The sequence below is a fragment of the Erinaceus europaeus genome, chromosome 10 (genome assembly GCF_950295315.1).
Source record: "Erinaceus europaeus chromosome 10, mEriEur2.1, whole genome shotgun sequence".
NCBI lineage: Eukaryota > Metazoa > Chordata > Mammalia > Eulipotyphla > Erinaceidae > Erinaceus > Erinaceus europaeus.
The window spans coordinates 96893938-96921216 of record NC_080171.1 but is presented as its reverse complement, the minus strand read 5'-3'; the positions used below and the strand labels follow the sequence as shown (position 1 = coordinate 96921216).

Below are 27279 nucleotides of genomic sequence, written 5' to 3'. Positions count from 1 at the left end.
GGAATAAAGACTCGTCACCCGACCTGTGCTGGATTAGCACAGTCAACGGTCAAGCCTTTCCCGCTACGAGACAAGTTCTCAAGATCTTCCCGCACAGTCATCACCGCCCAGCTATCATCCACATTGGTCTCCAGCTATCATCCACATTGGTCTCCAGCTCCCACTGATTCTGTGCTCGGAGAAACTAAGATGGAACTTCTGGAAAGCAAACTGGCGTCTGTTCAGTGATCTTACCAACAAATCTATTCCTGCAATTCCAATTAACTCTATCCCCTCTGAAGATTCTTACAGGCGCTTCCGCCAAGCCATCTTCAAAGCAGCTTCCCAAGCCATTCCTCGTGGGAGACGTGCTAACTATACGCCTTGTCTTGATGCTGAATGCGAGCAACTACTAAAGCAGTATGATGAGTCGGGCGACCCAGATGTGGCTGACCATCTCATTGCCTCCCTGGATGCAGCACGCCAAGCCCGCTGGCAACAACTCACGGAAAGTCTGAACTTCACCCACTCAAGTAGGAAGGCCTGGAAGCTTCTTCACAGACTGGGTGCCGGTAGCCAACCCCCTCCCGTCTCCCATCCTCCCGTATCTCCAAACTCAGTGGCCAGTCACCTAACTCAAGTTGGACGTGCTAAGATCGACCCAGTCTGGAAAAGAGAAATTTCCCATGAGTGGGTCGATCTTAGCACTTCCGGTTATCTGGTCCATCTCCAAAACTCTCTCCCTTTACACTGTGAACTGGAAGACGCTTTGAAGAGGGTTAAACCGGGAACAGCTGCTGGCTATGATAACATCACCCCAGAACTCATTCTTAACTTGGGCCCCACGGCAAAGAAGTGGTTCGCTTCATTCCTGTCCCACATCTTGGAATCTGAGTCTATGCCCAAAGTTTGGTGTCGTGCGAAGATTATAGCGGTTTTGAAACCAAAGAAAGACCCAACACTGGCCGCCAGCTATAGACCAATTTCTCTCCTCTCCGTGTGTTAAAAACTCCTTGAGAGGCTGCTTCTGTCACGTATTTCTCATCAATAACAATAATAACAGTAAACAACAAGGGCAACAAAAGGGAAAAAATGGCCTCCAGGAGCAGTGGAGTGGATTCATTGTGCAGGCACCGGGCCCCATTGATAACCCTGGAGGCAAAAAAGAAATGAAGGAAGGAAGGGAGGGAGGAAGGGTAATTTTTTAGGTGATAATAGTGCATGGTCCTTGAATGATGTTATAAATATCCAAATGGCCCTTGACAGAGAAAAGGTCCTCCACCCCTGCTCTAGAAGTTGGTGAGAGCTTACAGGGGATATCAGCTAGCTTTAAACCACCACAGTGCCCAGCTGTGTGATTTAAGGGGATCTGCAATTAGACTTGCCCTGTAGAAACGAAACAAAACAAGCTCAAAAAAAAAAATTTTTTTTTAAAAGAAGAGCTAACTGGTGCTCAGAAACAAAGAGGCTGTTTTAAATAATTACTAACACATTACAAAAAGACAAGATTCTGAGTTTATGCCAGATTTTACCAAATGCATGTTCTGCATCTGTTGAGCAGTTGTCATGTGATTTTTTTTTTTCCTTTTCATTATTCTTCTGTGGCAAATTACAGTGATTGATTTTCAATATCAAACCGACCTTTTCATTCCTAAAATAAACCTCAATTTTCTTTTCTTGTTCTTTTTCTATATTGGCAAAATGCATTTGCTAACACTTGCTTTAGTATATTTGCATCTGCATTCATTTGTTAGAATAGTCTACACTGTTCCTTTCTCAAAATACCCTGGGAAGATTTTTCTGTCAAAGTTTCTATTGGCTTTATAAAATGAGTCGGGGGAATGTTTCTTCTATAGTTTATGCATGTGTGTATGGTGGTCTTTTTTTTTTTTGTAGAATTTTTTGGTGAAATGCTAATCATTTCTTCAGTAAATTGGATTATTTAAAATTCCTTTCTTTATATCAAAATTAATAAGAAGTACTCCTCTCCATGTTTGTCAGTTTTAATTAAATGTTCTTATTGATTGACAGATTTCATTCATAGAGATACTCCTTTTCTCATTTCTAATATTAACTATTTGTTTTCTCTCTCTCTGTCTCTTCCCTGTATCAACCTTATTAGGATTTTGGTTTGTCTTGTCAAAGAGTCCGGTTTTAGCTTGGTTAATTTGGCTGTATATATTTTCTATTTAATAATCTCTTTATATTTATTTTTAAATTTTTGTGATCTTTATTTGTTGTATATAGAAATAGAGAGGGGAGGGGGAGGTAGAGAGGAAGAGAGACAGGGCAGGGGTGGATAGCATAATGGTTATGCAAAGAGACTCATGCCTGAGGCTACAAAATCCCAGGTTCAATCCCGCACTACCATAAACAAGAGCTGAGAACTGCTCTGGTTAAAAAAAAGGAAGAGAAACAGTGAGACAACCTGCAGCACTGCTTCACCACTTGCAACGCTTTCCACCTGCAGGTGGGAACCGGAGGCTCGAACCTGGGTCTCTTTATATTTCTTTCCTTTTATTTTCTTCGTGTTCAACACTGCTCTTACTAGTTGTTTTTTTTCCTAATTTATTTTCTATATATTTATATATTTGAAGACTATATATTTTGAGGGGGCTGAGCAGTGGCACACTGGGTTAAACGCACATAATGCTTAGTACCAAGACCCAGACAAGAATTGGGGTTCAAGCTCCTGGCACCCCACCTGCAGGGAGGAAGCTTCACAAGTGGTGAAGCAGATCTGCATGTGGCTATCTTTTTCTTTCTCTTTCTCTATTTCCCCTCCTTTCTTAATTTCTCTCTGTCCTAGCCAATAAAATAGAAAAAAATTACCACTCGGAGCAGTGGTTTCGTAATGCCACACCGAGCCCCAGCAATAACCCTGGAGGCCAAAAGAAAAAAATACATATTTTGTGGCCCAGGAGGTGGTGCAGTGGATAAAGTGTTGAAATCTCAAGCATAAAGTCCTAAGGAAATGTCAGAGTGATGCTCTGGTTATCTTGCCTCCTTTATCTCATTTATACTTACTTTTGAAGAAAAAAAAAAAGAATATATAAAGGCTTTTTGTATAACCATTATGCTATTTCCCCAGCCCTAGATAGATATTTCTTCATTTCCAAACAGGACAAGTTTTCCAGTTGTTTTTGTTTTCATTTTTTTAATTGGGGGGATTAATGGTTTAGTCAACAATAAACTACAGTGACAAAAAATAAATACAATAGTTTGTACATGTATAAAATTTCCACATAATGATTCAACCCCCTTTAGGTCCTTAGACATCATGTTCCAGGACCTGAACCCCCCACCCCACCCCAGAGTCCTTGACTTTGATGCAATACACCAAACCCAGTTCATGTTCTGCCTTGTGTTTTCCTATTTTTTCAGCATCTTATTTTTATATTTATTATTGGTGATTTAATAATGATTGACAGGATTGTGGGATAGTTCATACAGTTCTCACCACTAGAGTGCCATATACCACTCCCCTCCATTGGAAGTTTCCCTATTCTTTATTCCTCTGGGAGTATGGACCAAAGATCTCTAAGGCGGCATTGAAGGTCGGAGGTCTGGTTTCTGTTAACTGCTTCTTCATGGGACATGGGCATTAGCAGGTTGATCCATATACCCAGCCTGTCTCTATCTTTCCTTAGTGGGGTAGGGCTCTAGGGAGGTGGGGTTCCAGGACATATTGATGAGGTTGTCTGCCCAGGAAAGACAGGCTGGCATCATGGTAGTATTTTTCAACTTTTGTCTATGAGTAATATCATCTCATATTCATCCTCTTTTTGACTTCTTTCGCTTAACATGATTCCTTCAAGCTCCATCCAGGATGGAGTGAAGAAAGTGAAATCACCATTTTTAACAGCTGAGTAGTATTCCATTGTGTATATAAGACCACAATTTACTCAGCTACTCATCTGTTGTTGGATGCCAGGGTTGCCTCCAGATTTTGACTATTAACAGATTGTGCTGCTATGAACATGGGTATACACAATCTAATTATGTTTTGGTTGTTGCTTTCTCACTTGAAATGCAGTGTAATTGATTATTGGCAACATGTCAGGACTTGTTTTATACACAGTATAGATATATCTATTTTTATTTTATCTTTTTTTTTTATAGAAACAGAGAGAAACTGAGAAGCAAGTGGGGAGAGAGTGTGAGAGGGGGGCAGGTTGTGGCACAACCGGTCAAGTGCACATAACCCAGGTTTGAGCCCCTGCTCCTTACCTGCAGGGAGGACGCTTCATGAACAGTGAAGCAGGCCTGCAGGTATCTATATTTCTTTCCCCCTTTCCGTCTCCCCTCCGCTCTAAATTTCTCTCTGACCTGTCAATAAAAATAGAAAAAAAAAAAAAAAGAAAGAAAAATGGCCGCTGGGAGCAGTGGATTTGTAGTGCAGGCATCGAGCCCCCCCAAAAAGAGGGATGGGATCTGTTTGTCATTCTCACTTATTTTGCTTTGTACAACTCACTCAAGGTCCTTACATTTTTGTATAAATGGCTATATATATATATATACATATATATATATATATATAAATAAATGGAAGTTTTTCATTGTATGTAATATGCACCACATCTTCTTTATTTCACCATCTACCGATGGGCTAGTCCCATATTCTAGCTGTTGTGAATAATGCTACAGTGTGGAACATGTAACTCTTGTTGTTAATGATTTCATGTTTTTTTGGCTAAATACTCAGAAGTGGGATTGCTGGATCATATGGCAATTCTATTTTTTTTTTTTTTTGAGGAAACTCCATACTGTTTCCCAAGATTGTAAGGTGTATGAAATTTTTACAGTTTTTCTGTCTTTGTAGTGAATGGAGCATTTTGTTACTGTGAAATACTCTTCATCTCTACAGATTTTTATTTTAAACTTAAGATCAATTTTGACAAATAGCATAGTTATACTTATTTTCTTTTGCTTAACATTTGCTAGACTGTTATCCATACTTCCGATTTTAACCTTTTGAAATTCCTTATTAGTTTTGTTTCATAGTAAGTAAGTTGCAGCCAGCTGCCTTTGGGACTCTAGGCCGTTCCCCGCCCCCATGCAAGTAGCCCCCCAGAGGCAAGAAATGTTTTTTTTAAGCTGATAAAGTTTAGCCCACAGAGGCAGATATGGCCCCCTCAGGCCTTCCCTTAGCAGCACACTGGTTCTTGTCGTTTGCATGTTTCTCCATGTTTGTGCCAGTTTCTTTTTATAAAAATGCCTGTATGATATAGGTTTCTGTTCACCCCACACCCTTGATACTGTAGCCATTTAGTTAAAAGAAAAGGGGGAATTGTTGTATGCTTTACATTGGGTAGTTCTCCCCCGCCAAGAGAATTGGATCAGTCCAGTTAATTTCGCAGGCCCGCTTGGCCCCGCCCCAAGGAACCCCGAGAGAGGGTTCCTGAGTTCGAGAGTGCCAGAGTTTCAGAGGGTTCCCCAGTACGAGAGTTCCAGAGTTGGAGAGGGTTCCTGAGTTCGAGAGTAAAAAAGAGAGAGTGCTTGCGCCGCCGCAAAGAGACAGCGGAGTTCTGTTTGGTGATTAGTTTGTCTTAGTTTATGAATCGTTGTTCCTGAATAAAGAAATACAGCTTCCCTGCCCAGCCGTTGTCTCCGCGTCTCTGTTACCCGCCGTGAAGCAAGCCAGCCCGGCCAGAGCCTCCGAATTTTAACAACAGCCTTTGTTCTCACATCTATGCAGGATGGGTTCACCTGCTTTTCTGGGTTCTTCATGGGTTGTCCAGCAATCAAAATAACAATAGAGAGACAAACAGAACTAGAAAGCAAATCTAGTTACATACTTACGTGGAATCTACAAAGCTGTGGATTCCAAGGTCACCAAGTCTATGTATACATGTGGTTCTGTATTCTGAGCTAAGGGATGAGATAGTAGCTCAGGGCTTCAGGGAAAGATGAGGGGGGACTCATATACCAGGAAGGTGGTGACTCATGACAGAGATCAGATGCTATATTAATTAGATGTTAGGTCCGGTTGTAATTTTCTCTGATAAAAATGTCATTTCTGTGACTCAGAAGGTGTCATCGTGGATAAAAATGTTGGATCTTCAAGCATAAGGTCCTGAGTTTGATCCCTGGCAACACACTGCCAGAGTGATGCTCTGGGTCTGTCTCTTCTCTTTTCTCATAAATAAGTAAATCTTTTTAGGAGGACCTAGTGGGGGTTGTATTGCTATGTGTAAATGCCATACATGTACAAACTATTGCATTTTACTATCTGCTGTGAACCATTAATCCTTCAATAAAGAATTTTCCAAAAAACGAAAAAAAAAAAAAAAAAGGACTCGGCAGTAGCGCAGCGGGTTAAACGCAAGTGGCAAAAAGTGCAAGGACCTGCTCAAGCCCCTGGCTCCCCACCTGCAGGGAGGTCACTTCACAAGCGGTGAAGCAGGTCTGCAGCATTGGATTCATAGTGCAGGCACTGAGTCCCAGTGATAATGCTGGAGGCAGGAAAAAATATATATTGTATTTATTCATTTAAATGAGGAAGATAGGAGGAGAGAGAGAAAGAACCAGACATCACTCTGGTACATGTGCTGCCAGGGATTGAATTTAGAGCTTCATGTTTGAGAGTCTAGTGCCTTATCCACTGAGATACCTCGTGGACCAGTTTTAAAAATTTTATTCAAGAAACAAGTGACTAACATCAAACATTTATACAGTATTGGTACAGATGTACAAAAGAAGCAAAAATAACCCAATAGAAAAGTGGGCCAAAGAACTAAGCAGTTTTCTTTCTTTCTTTTTTTTTTTTTTTTTTTCCCTCTAGGGTTATTGCTGGGCTCGGTGCCTGCACCATGAATCCACCGCTCCTGGAGGCCATTTTTTCCCCCTTTCGTTGTAGCCTCGTTGTGGTTATTATTATTGCCATTGTTGATGTTGTTCGTTGTTGGATAGGACAGAGGAGGGGAAGACAGAGATGGGGAGAGAAAGACAGACACCAGCAGACCTGCTTCACCCCCCGTGAAGCGATTCCCCTGCAGGTGGGGAGCCGGAGGCTTGAACCGGGATCCTTACGCGGGTCCCTGCGCTTTGCGCCACATGTGCTTAACCCATTGTGCCACCGCTCGACCCCTCTAAACAGTTTTCTAAAGAAGAGACATGGTCCACAGAAACATGAAGAAATGCTCTACTTCAGGAGTCGGGCGGTTGCACAGCGGGTTAAACGCACTTGGCGTGAAACGCAATGACCAGCGTAAAGATCTCGGTTTGAGCCTCTGGCTACCCACTTGCAGGGGGTTCGCTTCCAAGCAGTGAAGCAGGTCTGCAGGTATCTATCTTTCTCTCCCCCCTCTGTCTTCCCCTCCTCTCTCCATTTCTCTCAGTCCTATCGAACAACAATGACATCAATAACAACAACAACAACTATAAAAAAAACCAACAATAAGGGCAACAAAAGGGAAAATAAATAAAATATAAAAAAATTTAAAAAGAAATGCTGCACTTCACTTATCATTAGAGAAATGCAAATTAACATTATGCTGAGATACCATCTCACACCTGAGAGAATGACTTACATTAACAAACCAGGAAACGACAGGTGTTGGAGAGGTTGTGGAGAAAAGGGAACTGTGCTTCACTGCTGGTGGGAATGCAAACTGGTACAGCCCCTTTGGAAGACTGTATGGAGATTCCTTCAACAAACAAAAATGGAAATACTTTATGATTCAGCAGTACCACTCTTGGGCATTTATCCAGTGGATACTCAAGCTTCACCACTTGTGGAGCTTTCTCCCTGCAGATGGGAGCTGGGGGCTTGAACCCAGGTCTTTGTGCATGATAATACGTGTACTTAACCAGGTACACCATGACCCAGCTCTCCAATGTTTAAAAAATTTGTAGAGAAATCTACTTTTATGAGTGTCAAGGTATTGTCCCTCTTCTCTCTCCAGGTCCTATGGTCATCTTCCCCTAATCGTTACCCCTCTGGTAATGTGGACCAAAATTCTTCCCCACACCACCCCTCCAGGGTTATTGCTAGGATCTGGTGCTGGCACTGCAAATCCACTGCCCCTGGTGGTCATTCCCCCCCTCCCATTTTATTGGACAGGATGTAGATAAATTGAGAATGGAGGAGGAGACAGAGAGGGAGAGACAGAGAGACACCTGCAGACCTTCTTCACCACTTATAAAGCATCCCCCCTACTGGGTGGGAGCCAGAGGCTTGAAACTGGATCCATGTGCTTCATACTATGTGCACTTAACAGTGTGCCACTTCCCCCCAACCCCAAATTCTTTATGGGGTGCAGAAGGTGGGAGTTCTGGCTTCTGTAATTGTTTTCCTGCTGGACATGGGCACTGGCAAGTTGATCCATACCCCCAGCCTGTTTCTATCTTTCCCTAGTGGGGTAGGTTCAGGAGAGGTGAGGTTCTAGGACACACTGGCAAGGTCATCTGCCCAGGAAGTGAAGGATGGATCATAGTAGCACCTGCAACTTGGTAGCTAAAATGCAATAAGATATAAAGCAGGACAAAATGTTTAATGAACAGGAACCATAGAGTAGGAATAGAGCAAATGAAAATTAGGAAGTCCATGTTAGTTACGTTCCTAGGGTTTAATTTGTTTTTTATTAGTTTTCCAGGTTTATTGCTATACAGTTGAAATGTGGCATACTTTTTTTAAAGTAATGAAAATGTACTGAGAATTCCAGGAATGGTAGTTATTGTATCTTTAGTCTTGAGGGAGGAAGTAGCACTGTTGAAAAAAAAAATCACACATTCCTCCTTTTTCCTTTTCTTTCTCATCCTCCTTCTTACCTGCCCTCCCCCCTGCTTCTCTTTCTTTTTGATAGAGACAGAGTAAAGTTGAGAGGTGTGAGGGAGGTGGAGAGGGAAAGAGGTGACACCTGTAGCACTGCTCCGCCACTCATGAGGCTTCTCCCTTGTGGGTAGGGACCTGAAGCAGGGTCCTCACACATGGTGTCTTGAGTACTCTGACTGCCACCACTTGGCTCCCTTCCTTTTTTTTTTCCTCCAGGGTTATTGCTGGAGCTTGGTGCCCATACCACCAATCTCCTGGAGGCTATTTTTTTTCCCTTTTGTTGCCCTTGTTGTTTTTATCGTTGTTGTGGTTATTATTGTTGTTATTAATGTCGCTGTTAGATAGGACAGAGAAATTCAGAGAAGAGGGGAAGACAGAGAGGAGGAGAGAAAGACAGACATCTATAGACCCCCCTGCAGGTGGGGAGCTGGGGGCTCGAACTAGGATCCTTGCGCCAGTCCTTGTGCTTCACACCCTGTGTGCTTAACCTGCTGCGCTACCGCCCTTCCCCCCCCTTTTACTTGAGCGTAGACCAGCTGATACCTGAGGTATGCCTGTTGCATAAAATGATGTGCTATTTTCCTGGGCCCTTCTTGTGACATTTTCTCACTGCTTTATTTCTAATATTATTGTTTAAAAAAAAAATTATTATCAAGGGCCAAGTGGTGGTGCACCTGGTTGAGAGCACATGGTGAGAGAAAGAAAAGAGGTAGAGGGAAGAGAAGGAAAGGCAAAGCACCTCTATCCAGTGTCCAAAGAGCTCTCTTGGCACTGTCCATGCGCCCCCATGTGGTACCAGCATGGAATTCCAGCTGTGAGACTTTCTCTTTTTTTCTTTATTGGGGGATTAATGGTTTATAGTTGACAGTGAAATACATAATTTGTACATGCATAACATTTCCATGTAACAATACAGCCCCCACTAGGGCCGTCCTGTGTCATTATGTTCCCATTCCTGAACCCTCCCCCAACCCACCCCAAAGTCTTTTACTTTGGCGCAGTACACCGTCTGAGATTTTTTTTTTCATCTGTGACTTTGTAAGACTTACACTTTGCCAGATTAGCCATCTCCTTGTCCCTGTTTATTTTAGATTTTTAGCTTGTTTTTTTAATTATTATTCATAAGCTTTGTGGATGTTAATCACCTTGGCTCATGAAGTATATGGTGTTGGAAGGGGAAAGATACAGTCTAATTTATGCCTAGTTTTTGTCTTCCCTTTTTAGTTTAAAGGCTAAGGTGGAACTGGAGTAGGAGGCAGAGGGACACGCCTAGGATCACCACAGTGTGAAACATCTTCCCAGCCCAACACTTTGCTTTTTACATTTATTTATTTAGTATTTATTAATTTGATAAGACAGGGAGAAATTGAGAGGGGGAGGAGCTAGAGAGAATAAGAGACACCTGCAGCACTGCTCCACCACTCGTAAAGCTTCCCTCCTATAGGCGGGGAACCCAGTGCTGGAACCTGGATCCTTGCATGTGGTAACGTGCACTGAACCAGGTGCACCGTTACTCAGTCCCTCCTAGCACTTTTCAAGATGCTTTTCTTTGTTAAACAACAACAGAACCCTTGCCTACAAAATGTAGGAAGAGCTGGTGGGAAGAAAGACTGACTAGCCAGTACCCTCTGCATACTGAAAGCTATTTACCCACTAACTGCTCCAGTGCTATTTGTGTGTTCTAGGCTTGCTATTTCTCTGCCTTACAACCACAGTGAGAATGAATGTTAGAGAAAAAAAATATTTAACAAAATAGTTGTACCATCTTTTTTTTTTTTTTTTTTTTGCCTCCGGGGTTATTCCTGGGACTGGGTGCCTGCACTAACAAATCCACTGCTCCTGGAGGCCATTTCCACCAACCCCCCCCCCTTTTTTGGGTATTTATATTCTTAATTTTATTTTTTTATTATTTATAAAAAGGAAACAGACAAAATCATAGGATAAGAGGGGTACAACTCCACACAGTTCCCACCACCAGAACTCTGTATCCCATCCCCTCCCCTGATAGCTTTCCTATTCTTTAGCCCTCTGGGAGTATGGACCCAAGGTCATTGTGGGGTGCAGAAGGTGGAAGGTCTGGCTTCTGTAATTGCTTCGCCGCTGAACATGGGCTTTGGCAGGTGGATCCATACTCCCAGCCTGTCTCTCTCTTTCCCTAGTTGGGTGGGGTTCTGGGGAATCAGAGCTCCAGGATACATTGGTGTGGTTGTCTGTCCAGGGAAGTCTGGTTGGCATCATCTTAGCATCTGGAACCTGGTGGCTGAAAAGCCAAACAAGTTGTTCACTAATCATGAACCTAAAGGCTGGAATAATGCAGATGAAGAGTTGGGGGTCTCTGTTTGATAGATAGCTAGTAGGCCTATTTTAGTTCTATTCCAAAGGGCCTGTGACTATGCTAGTTTGTTTTTTTTTTCCCTTGAGCCTGAAATCCAAGTTATTGGATCCAAGTTATTGTCTGGGGAGATGGTGTCATGGCTGGAGAAAGGACCAGAGAGCTGGATCAGGGAAGAGAAAGGTGTATAAATATTGTTGACTGTAAGCATTTTTCCCATTTTGTTGCCATTGCTGTTATTATTGTTGCCATTGCTATTGTTGTTGTTGGATAGGACAGAGAGAAAGATAGGCACCTGCAGATCTGCTTCACCGCCAGTGAAGTGACGGCTCTGAAGGTGGAGAGCTGGTGGCTCCAACTGGGATCTTTAGGCTGGTCCCAGCATTTAGCACCATGTGCACTTAACCAGCTGTGCTACCACCCGCCCCCCATTGTATCATATTCTAACTCTGATGTCTGGCCTTTGTCTGCTCCGTGTATTTTTTCATTCTAAATCAGGACCAAATTTCCATGTGTTCTTCATAGGATTTGTTAAAAATATATTTATTTATTTTCCCTTTTTTTGTTGCCCTTATTGTTTAACATTGTTGTGGTTTATTGATGTTGCTGTTGAATAGGACAGAGAGAAATGGAGAGAGGAGGGGAAGACAGAGAGGGGGAGAGAAAGACAGACACCTGCAGACCTGCTTCACCACTTGTGAAGCGACTCCCCTGCAGGTGGGGAGCCGGGGGCTCGAACCAGGATCCTTGAAGTTTGTGCCACCTGCGCTTAACCTGCTGCGCCACTGCCCGATTCCCCATAGGATTGTTTTTATATTTACTTATTTATTTATTTATTGAATAGAGACAGTCAGAAATTGAGAGGGAAGGGGAGATAAAGTGGGAGAGAGACACAGAGACACCTGCATCAATGCTTCACCACTCAAATGAAGCTTACCCCCTGCAGATGGGAACTGGGGGCTCAAACTAGGTCCTTGTGCACTCAACCAGAGGTACCACTGCCTGACCCTCCTAGGATTTCCATCTCTGTATAAATGTAATGGTTATGTGTGTGTGTGTGTGTGTGTGATCTGTAAGACTTCACTGCTCCAGGCTGACTTTCAGACAGAGGGACAGAGAGAGACAGGAAAGATATCACAGCACTGAGAAGCTTCTTCCAGTGTAGTGGTATCTGGATTTGAACTTGGATTGCTTGCATGACAAAGCAGTACCCTATACATACATACATAATTATATATTAGATTTATTTATTAATGAAAGAGAAAGAGAGATGGGAAGCAGACAGAGTATTATTTCATGAGTTAGAGACAGAGTAATGAGAGAGACCAAATCATCTCTAGCATCTGTGGTACTGGAAATTGAACTCGGGACCTACTTCATGCATAAAAGCCAGGTTTTATACCCACTAACTACACCACCTCCCTGGCTGCTCAGCTTGCTGTTTTCTTTCTTTTAAAAACATTTTTTTTTGTTATCTTTATTTATTGGATAGAGACAGCCAGAAATTGAGAGGGTAAAGCGAGATAGGAGGGAGAGAGACAGAGAGACACCTGCAGCCGTGCTTCACCACTTGCAAAGCTTTCCCCCTGCAGGTGGGGACCAGGGGCTCGAACCTGGGTCCTTGCGCACAATAACGTGCACTCAGCCAGGTGCGCCACCACCTGGCCCCTCAGCTTGCTGTTTTCAGAATCACTGATTAGCATGGTTAATTATCTACAGAATAGTTTGGGTTCAATATAATATATCTTTAATATATTTCTGTATATGTGTGTGATTTTATTTATCTACTTGCCTCCAGGGTTATCACTAGGGCTTGGTGCTTGCACTACGAATCTACTGCCCTGGCAGACATTTTTTCCTTTTTATTTTATTTTATTTTATTTTATTGGCTAGGACAGAGAGAAATTGAGAGAGGAGGGGGAGATAGAGAGAGGTAGAAAGATAGACACCAGCAGACCTGCTTCACCACTTATGAAATGACCCCTCCTGCAGGTAGGGAGCCGGGGACTGGAACTGGGAACCTTGCGTAGGTCCTTGTGCGTCATACTATGTGTGCTTAACTGGGTGTGTCACCGCCCAACTTCCGTGTGCATGATATTTATACTCCCTGTATACTAATGTTTTCCATATTATCAACTTGTCTTAAAGATAATTAAAGTTGATGTTAGGGTAAAGTTGTTAATATTCTATGAAGTGCTTAACCACCTTTTTTCTCTTTTTTCTCTTTTTTTGCCACGAGGGTTGTCGCTGGGGCTTAGTGCCGGTGCTACAAATCGTCAGCTTCTGGCAGCCTTTTTTCCCCCTAAACCTTTCTACTCTATTTTTATTTGACAGGACAGAGAGAAATTGAGAAAGGAGAGGAAACAGAGAGGGATAGAGAAAGACACCTGCAGACCTGCTTCACTGATCATGAAGCGTTCACCCTGCAGATGAGGAGCATGGGCTCTAAGCTGGATCCTTGTGAATAGCCATACGTGCACTTAACCACGTGCACCACTGCCGGCCCCTCTCTTATTTGTTCTTTTAAGTGGTTTCAGTTTCCAAATATGATGATACTTCACCAAATACCTTCAACATCATGCTCCAAAATGGGTTTATGGAATAGGTCAAACAGGTAAATAGATATAAAGGATGCTTTTTTATTCTTAAGTATGTTGTGTTTCTTTTTTTTTTTTTTTTTTTTAAGATTTTATTTATTTATTTATGAGAAAGTTAGGAGGAGAGAGAAAGAACCAGGCATCACTCTGGCACATGTGCTGCCGGGGATCAAACTCAGGACCTAATGCTTGAGAGTGCAAAGCTTTATCACTGCGCCACCTCCTGGACCACAAGTATGTTGTGTTTCCATAGACATTCAAGTAATATTTATCAGAGGAAAGAATGTTGTAAAAAAAATTTTTTTTCCATTCTGGATTTAAGTCCTCAGCTCCCATCGATGGGGAGGAAGCTTCATGAGTCAGAGAGCAATGCTGGCAAGTGCCTCTCCTGTTTCTCTCTCTCACTCTCTTATCAAGAAAAGAAAAAAAAAAATCTCAAGAACAGTGGAGTTGTCATTCATGCACAAGCTCTAGCAATAAACCCAGGGACAATAAATGAATAAATAAATAATTTCCGATATAATTGTGCCATTGTCATTCCTATTGAGAATAGGAAGTTGTTTCCACCATTTTAGGCTTTAAGTTCTTGATGAGTCAATTATAGTCAGGATCATTTTGTCTTTCTTGAAAAGAAATGCTATAAACAATGTTATTCTGACAAGAAACAAGTGTTTCTCTTTTTATTTTTACCTACCAGACATATGTTTTCTTACAGAACTGAGTTTGCTCTTAAAGAAATCATGTCCTCTGGAGGTGCTGAAGATGACATCCCGCAGGGAGAGAGAAAAACAGTTACAGATTTTTGTTATCTTCTGGATAAATCTAAGCAACTGTTCAATGGATTAAGGTTAGTGGACTCTGGATATCTTCAACTTTTCTCTAGTTCTGTATTATTTCCTATATAGCAAATATGCGGTAAGTTTCTGTAAATTACATCTAGGGTATTATATGTATCTATAGTAGAAGTGATTTTTTTTTCTTTTGATGCTATTTCTTTATTCTCAGATTAAAAAAAAGAAGAAGAAAGGGGGGTCGGGCGGTGGCGCAGTGGGTTAAGTGCATGTGACGCAAAGCGCAAGGACCAGCGTAAGGATCCCGGTTCGAACCCCCCGGCTCTCCACCTGCAGGGGAGTCGCTTCACAGGCGGTGAAGCAGGTCTGTAGGTGTCTATCTTTCTCTCCCCCTCTCTGTCTTCCCCTCCTCTCCATTTCTCTCTGTCCTAGCCAATGGCGAACAACATCAACAATGGCAATAATAATAACCACAACGAGGCTACAACAACAAGGGCAACAAAAGGGGGAAAAATGGCCTCCAGGAGCGGTAGATTCATGGTGAGCCCAGCAATAACCCTGGAGGAAAAAAAAGAAGAAGAAAGAAAGAAAAGGGGGTGGTCGGGTGGTAGTGCAGCAGGTTAAGCACATAAGGCTCAAACTGCAAGGACCGGCATAAGGATCCCAGTTTGAGCCCCTGGCTCCCCACCTGCGGGGGTGGGGGGTGGGGGGTCATTTTACAAGTGGTGAAGCAGGTCTGCAGGTGTCTATCTTTCTCTCTCCCTCTCTTTCTTCCCCTCCTCTTTTGATTTCTTTCTGTCCTGTCTAACAACAATGACAGCAATAACAACAATGATAAACAACAAGGGTACAAAAGGGAAAAATAGCCTCCAGGAGCAGTGAGTTCATAGTGCAGGCACTAAGCCCCAGCAACAACGCTGGAGGAAAAATAAAAGCAGGAAAAGAGTATTATTATTATTTTTTAATTTTGTAAATTTTTATTTTTTATTTGCTTGTTTTTACCACAACACTGCTTAGTTCTGGCTTATGGTGGTGCAGGGGAATGAACCAGGGACTTTGGAGGCCCAGGCATGAGAGTCTCTTTGCATAGCCATTATGCTATCTACCCTCTGTCCCTCATATGTCTTATAATTGTATTATATATCCCTACTTGTGGAACTATGCAGAGTTTACTTCTAAATAAGCTAATTTATCCCCCCCCCCTTTGTTTATGGTGGTGCTGGGGATTGAACCAGGGATTTTGGATACATAGACATTACAGTCTCTTTGCATAAGCATTATGCTGTCTCCCCCACCCACTAATTTATTTCTCAAAACAGTTTTTATAATGTTAAAGATAAAACATCGCCTCTATAACCACATGTACTGCCAGGAATAGAACTTAGTACTACATGCTTGAGAGTCCAATGCTTTATCCACTATACTACCTTCCCAGCTGCTCCAAATATAATTTTACTTGCTCAATATTTACTTGACTCCAGTATTTACCATATATTGGATACAAAGAATTGAAAGATAAAAATTACAGTCTATGTCCTCAAATGCTCTGTGAGGAAATGATAAAAATACAAATCATACAGCCACTTTCTACTCACTGCTAAACTCAGATTTAGCATATCTATTTAGCACACTTCCCACATATCTCTGTGTGTCTGTTGGAATTGAAACAAAACAAACAAAAAAAAGTTGGTAATTTTTAAGAGTGAAATAAATGACATATAAAAATGTGCATGAGAAGTCTAGAAAATTCTTAGAAAGCTAAAAGTGGACCTACTCTATGACCCTGCAATTCCTCTCCTGGGGATATATCCTAAGGAACCCAACACACCCATCCAAAAAAGATGTGTGTATACCTATGTTCATAGCAGCACAATTTGTAATAGCCAAAACCTGGAAGCAACCCAAGTGTCCAACAACAGATGAGTGACTGAAAAAGTTGTGGTCTATATACACAGTAGAATACTACTCAGCTATTAAAAATGGTGAATTCACCTTCTTTAACCCATCTTGGATGGAGCTTGAAGGAATTATGTTAGTGAGAAACTGAAGGATGAATACAGGGTGATCTCACTCATAGACAGAAGTTGAAAAATAAGAACAGAAGGGAAAACACAAAGCTGAACTTGGACTGGAGTTAATGTATTGCACCAAAGTAAAACTCTGGGGTTGGGGGAGGGCTCAGGTCCTGGAACAGAGGGGGACCTAGTGGGGGTTAAATTGTTATGTGGAAAACTGAGAAATGCTATGCATATGCAAACTATTATATTTACTGTTGACTATAAACCATTAATCCCCCAATAAAGAAATTAAAAAAAAACCACATGAGAATCCCAACAATAACTTCTGGCTCTCAAACTCCTTTATGCTCAGCCGTGCCGTTAAAATGTTAACATAGTTTTGTTTTTTTTTTCCCACCAAGACAATCACTGGAACAGTACCTCCACTATTCCCATTGTTTGGTTGTTTTTGTTTTTTCTTTTTCCTCTTTTTTGATAGAAGGTGAGAGAGAGAGGGAGACTGAAAGGAAGAGAGAATCACTGCTCCGTTCCTCATGAGGCTTCCCCTCTGCAGGTGCACCCATGTAGTGGTTTGGGGCTCAAACCAGGTCCTTGTTCATGAAAAACTAACTCTACTGGGTGAGCCCCCTGCTGTTAAAAGCTCTGGTTCGGGGAGTCGGGCTGTAGTGCAGCAGGTTAAGCGCAGATGGCGCAAAGCACAAGGACAGGCGTAAGGATCCCGGTTCGAACCCCGGCTCCCCACCTGCAGGGGAGTCGCTTCACAGGCGGTGAAGCAGGTCTGCAGGTGTCTGTCTTTCTCTCCTCTTCTCTGTCTTCCCCTCCTCTCTCCATTTCTCTCTGTCCTATCCAACAACGACAACAACAATAATAACTACAACAATAAAACAACAAGGGCAACAAAAGGGAATAAATAAATTAAAAAAAAAAAAAAGCTCTGGTTCAGGGCCCCCACAGTGACACAAGGACTCACAGAGGGATCTCGGTTTGAGCACCCGGCTTCCCACCTGCAGCGGAGTCCCTTCACAAGTGGTTAAGCAGGTCTTTGGGTGTCTTTCTCTCCCCCTCTCTGTCTTCTCCTCCTCTCTCCATCTCTCTCTGTCCTATCCAACAATAGCAACCATAACAGTAACAACAACAATGACAAACAACAATGGCAACAAAGGGGAAAAAATGGCCTCCAGGAGCAGTGCATTTCTAGTGCATGCATCGAGCCCCAGCAATAACCCTGGAGGCAAAAAAAAAAACAAAAAACTGGTCCCTTTTTCTTTTTCTCCTTTAATTTCATACAATGAAATCCAGCTACTCAGAGTTTACAAGTTTACAGTGAAATGGCTGTATGAGTTTACAGAGCTGTATTATTACCACATTCTAACTTTAGAACTTTTGAATAATCCCTCAAAGAAACTTCATTCCAGTCATCAATAACTACACACACACACACACACACACACACACACACACACACACTCTCCAACATCTACAAATTTACTTCTTTTGTATGAATTTACCTATTTTGGACAGTTCATATAAATGGAATCCTACTGCACTTTGTCTCTCATGACTAGATTCTTTCACTTAATACTGTTGAACTTCATTTGTTTAGTTGTGTGTGTCAGCTCTTTGTTCTGTTAGTTGCAGATTAGTATTTCATTGTGTAAATTTACCCCATTTTGCTTATCCACTCACCAATTGGTTGAGATTTTAGCTAGTTTGCATTTTTGGCTTTGTCAAGAATGGTACTTTTGTCAAGAATGAATATGTGGGGCCAGGTTGTGGCACATCTGGTTGAGCACACATGTTACAATGTGCAAGGACCAGGGTTCGAATCCCCAGTCCCCACCTGCAGGGGGAAAGCTTTTCGAGTGGTGAAGCAGGGCTGCAGGTGTCTCTCTGCCTCTCTCCCTCTTTTCACCCCCCTCCCTCTCAGTTTCTTGCTGTCTCTATCCAATAAAGATAATTTAAAAAGTTAAAAAAAATGAATGAATACATGTGTACAACTTTTTGTATGGACACGTTTTTAGTTTTCCTGAGTTTATGCTTAGTAGTGGGATTTCTGGATCATCTGGTATTCTGTTAACTCTCAGGAGTACCTAACTGCAAGACTGCAACACCAACAGTGAGAATTCCTGTTTCTCTACACTTTCACCAACTCTTGTTATCTATCTCTATGCTGAGAGGTGTCCTACTGGGTATAAAGTGAAATCTTTTATGGTTCTGGTGTACATTTCCTCCTAGAAACTCGTGATGCTAAGTACCTTTCCATGGGCTCTAGTGGTTATTATTATTATTATTATTATTATTACTATTACTATTCCTTCAGGGTTATCACTGGGGCTCAGTGCCTGCACTATGAATCCACTGCTCCTGAAGGCTATTTTCCCCCTTTTGTTGCTTTTCATTGTTGTTGTTATTATTATTGTTGTTATTGATGTCATTGTTGTTGTATAGGACAGAGAGAAATTGAGAGAGGAGGGGAAGACAGTGAGGAGGAGAGAAAGATAGACACCTGCAGACTTGCTTCACTACTTGTGAAGTGACCTCCCTACAGGTGGGGAGCTGGGGGCTCAAACTGGGATCCTTACGCCGGTCCTTGCGTTTAACCTGCTGTGCTATTGCTCAACCCCCTCGTGATTATTTTTATGTCTTAAGAGAAATACCTATTCTACCCTCTGACCTTTATCAAACTGGATTATTTATATGTGTTTTTATAAATACTTTATTTATGGCTGAATGAATGAATGAGAAGAACCAGAGCATGACTCTGGCACTTGTAATCTCAAATAATTCTCTCTCTCTTTTTTTTTTTTTGCCGCTAGGGTTATCGCTGGGGCTCAGTGCCTGCACTACAAATCCACTGCTCATGGAGGATATTTTTTCCCCTTTGTTTCCCTTGTGGTTTATCATTGTTGTTGTTGTTATTATTATTGCTGTTGTTGTTGTTAGGACAGTGAGAAATCGAGAGAGAAGGAGAAGACAGAAGGGGGAGAGAAAGACGGACACCTGCAGACCTGTTTCACCACTTTTGAAGTGACCCCCCTGGAGGTGGGGAGCCAGGGGCTCAAACTGGGACCCTTAAGCTGGTCCTTGCTCTTTGTGCCATGTGTGCTTAACCCACTGTACTACTGCCTGGCCCCCTCAGATAATTCTCTATATATTATGAATACAAATTCCTTGTAAGAGTTAATGATTGCAAATATTTATTTTCCCATTCTGTATGTTCATCTCTCTTTCCACTTTATTGATGGTATCCAACTGTGGAGCCCAAAATCTTTTAATAAGTTCAACTTGTCATTCTTCTATTTGCTTATATTTTTGTATCTACAGAATTACTACCTAACCTGAGATAACCAAGACTTACTTTTGTGTTTCTTTTTTCCAAGAGTTCTGTGGTTTGGACTTTTATCTTTCAGTCTGTGAACCATTTTGTTCCCTGTTCCTTGTATCTCTTCTGTTAAGATTTTTAAAAAACATTTATTTATTTATTTATTTGATAGAGACAGCCAGAAATTGAAAGAGAAGGGAGAGAGAGAGAGACCTGCAGTACTGCTTCAGCACTTGCAAAGTTTTCCTTCTGCAGGTGGGGAACAGGTGTTCGAACCTGGGTCCTTGTGCATTGTAACGTGTGCTCATTCAACTATGCTACTACGTGTCCCCCCTCCCTTCTTATTGATATGTGTAATGCTTGGATTAAATATGCAATCTAAATCCTGTCTAGTCAGCTCTTGCTTTTCATCTCTATATTTTTCTCAAATTACTCAGTCAGTGCCTCAATTGTGTCCACCTTAGGACTGAGATATTTTAATTTTTTAAGTCTTTGTTTATTTATTGAATAGAGATAGCCAGAAATTGAGAGGGAAGGGGGTGATAGAAAGTGAGAGAGGCAGAGAGATACCTACAGCTCTGCTTCACCACTTGCAAAGTTTTCCCCCTGCAGGTGGGGACCGGGGACTTGAATCTGGGTCCTTGCACATTGTAGCATGTGCACTCAACCAGGTGCTCCACCACCTGGCCCCAGGACCGAGATATTTTATGCTGGCATTTCAAATCTGCATCTTTTGCTACATGAATTTTTGAAAAGTTAGATATTGTATCTGACTCAAAGTTTACTATCTTCTCTAGTTAAGTAAATAACACACTAGAAATGTTGATATGTTTATAAATGGAAGTAAAATTTTGTATTGAGTGTATCTGAGAAGCAGGTTGAATCTAGCAGTGGTATTTGTTCTCTTAAAAAAAGAACTAAAGAACTGGTGGTCCAGGAGGTGGTGCAGTGGATAAAGCATTGGACTCTCAAGCATGTGGTCACAAGTTCAATCCCTGGCAGCACATGTACCAGAGTGATGTCTGGTTCTTTCTCTCTTTCCTCCTATCTTTCTCATTAATAAATAAATACAATCTTTAAAAACCAAATAAACAAGCAAACAAAAAGAACTGGGGGTTGGGTGGTAGCACAGCGGGTTAAGTGCACTTGGTGCGAAGTGCAAGGACCTGGCGTAAGGATCCTGGTTTGAGCCCCCGGCTCCCCACCTGCAGGGGAGTCCCTTCACAGGCGGTGAAGCAGGTCTGCAGGTGTCTATCTTTCTCTCCCCCTCTCTGTCTTCCCCGTCTCTCTCCATTTTGTAGGTAGCTAGTAGGCATATTTTAGTTATATTCCAAAGGGCCTGTGGCTATACTAGTTTTTTTTGTTTGTTTTTTTTTTTTGCCTGAGCCTAAAATCTGATATGCAGGTGGATCCTAATTATTGTCTGGGGAGGTGATGTCATGGCTGGCAGAAGGATCAGAAAGCTGGATCAGGGAAGAGAGTAGCTCTCAGATATGGGAAAGGTGTTGACTAAATAAATAAATATTGTTGACTGTAAACCCCATTGATTTGATGTGATCTGGGGCCCATTTTCAGCTTAGGAGTCTATATGACCTCTGCATCCATGTAGATCTGAGCTCACATACTGTGGTCGGTCATAAATAGGAACATTCCAAGCTGCCCCAATAACAGCTTCAGATTTTAACATCGGGCCCTTCTTCCCCCACATTCATCTGACTGTTGGTGCTTATCTTGTTGCTAGTTTTCCTTTGTGTTCTGCCTTTCTTTAGTTCACAAAATTGGTTATTAAATTAATTATTGAGAGCCTGCTACGTAGTTCACCTGGGTAGGTATTTTATCTGGTCTCACTCTTGTCTTTTAAAAACCTGGAGCCCTGCTTCCCCAGAACCCCGCTCCACTAGGGAAAGAGAGAGATAGGCTGGGAGTATGGATCAACCTGCCAAAGCCCGTGTTCAGCGAGGAAGCAATTACAGAAGCCAGATCTTCCACCTTCTACACCCCATAATGACCTTGGGTCCATACTCCTAGAGGGATAAAGAATAGGAAAGCTATCAGGGGAGGGGATGAGATATGGAGTTCTGCTGGTGGGACTTGTGTGGAGTTGTATTCCTCTTATCCTGTGGTTTTGTCAGTGTTTCCTTTTTATAAATAAAAATTTAAAAAAATAAAGAAAAATAAGAAATAAAAGAAAAACCTCAGATTTTCTGTATTATTCAGGATATCATAAATTCTCTCTACTGGAGGTGTTTCCATTTCACAGTAACATGTTCATCTTAGCTGTCAGAGCCTTTTAATTTTCCTAGCCTTGAGGATCTTAATGGAGTATTTTCTTCTCATAATATATACATAATAAATTTGCTCTACTATCCACTCACTGTGTAAGAAAACAGTCCAGAGAATGGGAAATGGATAAAAATGAATGGTGTTTTGCTTATAATAGCTCCTGCATGTAGTTTGCACTAGTAATGAAGTGAGAGTAATGCTAGAAGTAGCTTTCAATATTGTCAGAAAATAATCAAAAGCAGAATGCTTGCAGGGTTCTAGTTGTCATGGTGACTAAGGCTGTTGAGGCAGAATGGAATACTTGGTGGGATTACATAAGGCAGCATTCTGACACACGTGTTTGAGGTCACAGCTGTGTCAACCAGTAATACCCATAGCTTTTTTTTTATTGTTTTGGTTATTATCGTTGTTATTGATGTCGTCATTGTTAGATAGGGCAGAGAGAAATGGAGAGGGGAGGGGAAGACAGAGAGGGTGAGAGAAAGATAGACACCTGCAGACCTGCCTCACCACCTATAAAGCGATTCCTCTACAGGTGGGGAGCCTGGGGCTCGAACTGGGATCCTTACGCCAGTCCTTGTGCTTTGTGCCACGTGCGCTTAACCCGCTGCGCTACCGCCTGACTCCCACCCATAGCTTTTGATGTGGGGGAAGTGTACCAAAGTGTTCTTAGATAGAAGTCATTGAAGAAGTTTTATTTTTATTAAATATGCTCTTGGTAATCAAGTTAAAAACCTACCTTTAGAGGGTCGGCGATAGCGCAGCTGGTGAAGCACACATGGCCTGAAGTCAAGGAAGCTTAAGGATCCTGGTTCCAGCTCCTGGCTCCCCGCCGGCAGGGGGGTCGCTTCACAGGCGGTGAAGCAGGTCTGCAAGTGTCTATCTTTCTCTCCCCGCTCTGTTTTCCCTTCCTCCCTCAATTTCTCTCTGTCCTAGCCAACAACAACAGCGATGGCAATAATAACAAGGGCAACAAAATGGGAAAAATGGCCTCCAGGAGCAGTGGATTTGTAGTGCAGGCACTGAGTCCCAGGGATAACCCTGGAGGCAAAAACAAACAAACAAACAAACAAGTAAAAACCTACCATTAGGTTGTCCTTATTCGGAAATAGGAAATAGGAAAAGATAACTGAGAACTTGTTTGTTTTACTATCTCCTCCTTTGCCTTTTTCTTTACTTCCACTCTCATTCTTCTTTCCTCCTTGTTCCTTTTCCTCCTTCAAAGAAATATTTTTTTTTTTTATAGAAAAGGAAATACTGACAAAAACCATAGGATAAGAGGGGTACAACTCCACACAGTTCCCACCACCAGAACTCCATATCCCATCCCATCCCATCCCTTGATAGCTTTCCTATTCCTTATCCCTCTGGGAGTATGGATCCAGGGTCATTATGGGGTGCAGAAGGTGGAAGGTCTGGCTTCCGTAATTGCTTCCCCACTGAACATGGGCATTGACAGGTGGATCCATACTCCCAGCCTGCCTCTCTCTTTCCCTAGTGGGGGGGGCTTTGTGGAAGTGGGGCTCCAGGACACATTGGTGGGGTTGTCAATAATTCTTTTAGAACTGGGGAGACAGCATAATGGTTTTACAAACAACTTTCAGGCTGTTGATTCTGAGTTCCTAGGTTCTATCTCCAGCACCATCATAAGTCAATACTGAGCATTGCTCTGCTTTAAAGAAATAAATTAGGGTGGGAGTAGATATGAAAATGTTATACAAATAGATTCTCAGGCCTGAGGCTCCAGAGTCCCAGGTTCAGGCCCAAGCATCACCATAAAACAGAGCTGTTCAGTGCTCTGGTTAAAAAATAATAATAAATAAAATAATCCTTTTGGTGCTGAGAGAGAGCTCAGTGAGTAGAGAACATATCTTGGTGTGCGTGAGGCTCTGGTTTTAATCCCCAACACAGTAGACAGTACTGAGGCAACTTCATACATGACAGAACAAGGCTTTGATGCCTCTCCCTCATGTCTCTTCCTCTCCCTTCTCACTACTCTCTGTATTGGGGTCCAGAGAAGCCGTTTGGTAGTATTAGACATGCATGAGTCCCCCTGGTTGGTTCCAGAGAGGAAAGAAAGGAAAAGACTTCTTAAGAGACAAGTTCTGTAAACTGGTAAAGTGAGGGATGTGATATTTCAGGCAGCTAGATCCACAGCTATTTGTATGTGCTTGTGACACATGCCTTTGTTTTATATGGCTCTCTCTACATTAGCTGGGGCTTGCAACTGAAGCTAGACACCATCAGAGTGCAGTAGATATCCTAATTTCATGTTCTCGAGAAGCATTGAGTAATAAAAAGTTGATAGATGCTACATTTGTGATATAATTATTTTAATTAATTTGATAGGCCATAAAGTGAGAGGGAAAGAAGAAATAGGAAAAAAAGAGAAATACCCACAATGCTGCTTTACCATTTCTGAAGCTTCCCCGCTCTGCAGCTGGGGGGCTGGGAGCTTGAACCCGAATCCTTCATAGTAACAAGTGTGCTCAACCAAGTGTGCCACTGCCAGAACCCTACAAATGTGATTTTAAATTTTAGTTCTTTTTTAATTTTTTAAAAACTATTTTCATCTGTTTACTAACGAGAGGGATAGTAGGAGAGAGAAAGGTACATGTGCTGCTTGGGATTGGACTCAGGACCTCATGATTGAGAGTCCAACCCTTTATCCGCTGTGCCACCTCCCAGACCACTGATTTTAAATTTTCTTTTTTAAAATATTTTTAAATTATCTTTATTTATTGGGTAGAAACAGCCAGATATCAAGGGGGAAGGGGGTGATAGAGAGGGAGAGAGACAGAGAGACACTTGCAACACTGCTTCACCACTTGTAAATCTTTCCCCCTGCAGGTGGGGACCTGGGGCTCGAACCTGGGTCCTTGCACATTGTAATACATGCGCTTAACCAGGTGTGCCACCACCCAGCCCCGATTTTAAATTTTCTAATGACTACATGAAAGAATATAGAAGGAGGTCTAAGGAGACTTCACAGTGGCACATAGGACTTGCATACATGAAACCTTAGCACCAGCAATTGACAAGCTGAGTGGTACTCTGATCAAAGAAAGAAGTAAAACAAATGTAATCAGTGTTTTTCCCTGGTTCAGTATCATGAAACATTTTATTTTTTTATTTATTTTTTATTTTTTATTATTTTTTTTACCAGAGCACTGCTCAGCTCTGGCTTATGGTGGTGCAGGGGATTGAACCTGGGACTCTGGAGCCTCAGGCATGAGAGACTCTTTGCATAACCATTATGCTATCTACCCCTACCCTTCATGAAACATTTTAGGTGGCTGGAAGATAGCTAACTAGGTTGAGTACATTTTTTTTTTTTTAAATAATTTATTTCTTTATTGGGGAATTAATGCTTTACATTCAACAGTAAATACAATAGTTTGTACATTCATAACATTCCCCAGATTCCCATTTAACAATACAACTCCCACTATGTCATTCATCATCTTTCATGGACCTGTATTCTCCCCACCCACCCACCCACCCCAGAGTCTTTTACTTTGGTGTAATACTCCAATTCCATTTCAGGTTCGACTTGTGTTTTCTTTTTTTTTTTTTTTTTATTTATTTTTATTTTTCATTTTTTATTTAAGAAAGGATTAATTAACAAAACCATAGGGTAGGAGGGGTACAACTCCACACAATTCCCACCGCCCAATCTCCATATCCCACCCCCTCCCCCGATACCTTTCCCATTCTCTATCCCTCTGGGAGCATGGACCCAGGGTCACTGAGGGTTGCAGAAGGTAGAAGGTCTGGCTTCTGTAATTGCTTCCTCGCTGAACATGGGCGTTGACTGGTCGGTCCATACTCCCAGTCTGCCTCTCTCTTTCCCTAGTAGGATGGGTCTCTGGGGAAGCTGAGCTCCAGGACACATTGGTGGTGTCTTCAATCCAGGGAAGTCTGGCCGGCATCCTGATGACACCTGGAACCTGGTGACTGAAAAGAGAGTTAACATACAAAGCCAAACAAATTGTTGAGCAATCATGGACCCAAAGCTTGGAAAAGTGGAGAGGAAGTATTAGGGAGGTACTCACTGCAAACGGTTGAGTACATTTTTTAATAAGCACAGAGACCTGGGTTTGAACCTCCAACAAACCAGTGAGAGCACTGAAAAAAGGGGAATCTTCACAAACTGTGGAGCAGTGCTGTAGCTTCTCTGTGTGTGTGTCTCTTTCTCCCCCCCTTTTTTAAAAATATTTTTAATTTTTATTTATTTTTATATTTTCTTTTGTTGCCCTTGTTTTATTGTTGTGGTTATTATTGATGTTCGTTGTTGGATAGGACAGAGAGAAATGGAGAGAGGAGAGGAAGACAGAGAGGGGGAGAGAAAGATAGACACCTGCAGACCTGCTTCACGACTTGTAAAGAGACTCCCCTGCAGGTGGGGAGCCGGTGGCTCGAATCCCCCCCCCCTTTTTTTTTTAACCAGAGCACTGCTCTGTTCTGGCTTATGGTGGTGTGAGGAATTGAACCTGAGACTTTGGAGCCTTAGGCATGAGAGTCTATTTGCATAACCATTATGCTATCTACCCTCTGCTCTCTCTCCCCCTTTAACATTCTCTCTCTCTCTCTTTCTCTGTTATTTTCTCCTTCTCTCCTTCCTTCTATCTGGAAAAAAAGAAAACAAATAATCGACTGGGAGCAGTGAAATAATGCTGTATGAAACCCCTGGCAGGGGAAGGAAAAAAGGGAAGAAAAGAAGAGAAAAGAAACAAAGAGAAAGAGAAAAAGAAAATAAAGAGCTTCAATTTGTAGTCAATATTATTGGGCTGGGAAAAGAGCCTAGTGGTTATGCAAAAGGATTTTCATGCCTAAGGCCTCAAAGGGCCCAGGTTAAATCCCCACACAATTGAGATCTTTGACAGTATTTTTTTTTTTTTTATACCTCAACGCATTTTGTATTTTCAATGTTTGGTGGGTCCAGCTAGGGTACTGTCATTGCCACACATGTGAGCGAGTGTAAGCTAGCACCACTAGGGATGTGCTACAGCACTGGAAGAAACTCTGCTGTCTCTCTGTGGTGTCTCTCTTCCTTTCTCTTTCTGGGTGAATAAACAGCCTATTATGGTGAAATCGCACATGTGTAAGCCCCTAACTCTGCAAAAATATAAAAGAAATCCCCTGTTGGAAATGTGCTTGCATCTCAGGCAGGATCCTTTA

The 27279-nt window shown here is 42.1% G+C and overlaps 1 protein-coding gene across 2 annotated transcripts in view; it reads left to right on the top strand.

Moving 5' to 3' along the window:
- Nucleotides 1–27279, top strand: part of SCAI (suppressor of cancer cell invasion) — a 160138-nt gene that overhangs the window by 65261 nt on the left and 67598 nt on the right. For both annotated transcript variants that reach the window (XR_009552093.1, XM_007539984.3), the window contains exon 3: nucleotides 14400–14531. Coding sequence is in view for 1 of the 2 variants with exons in the window: in XM_007539984.3 (XP_007540046.1) it covers nucleotides 14400–14531 (132 nt within the window). In the remaining variant the exon portion in view is untranslated. The remainder of the gene's footprint in view (nucleotides 1–14399; nucleotides 14532–27279) is intronic.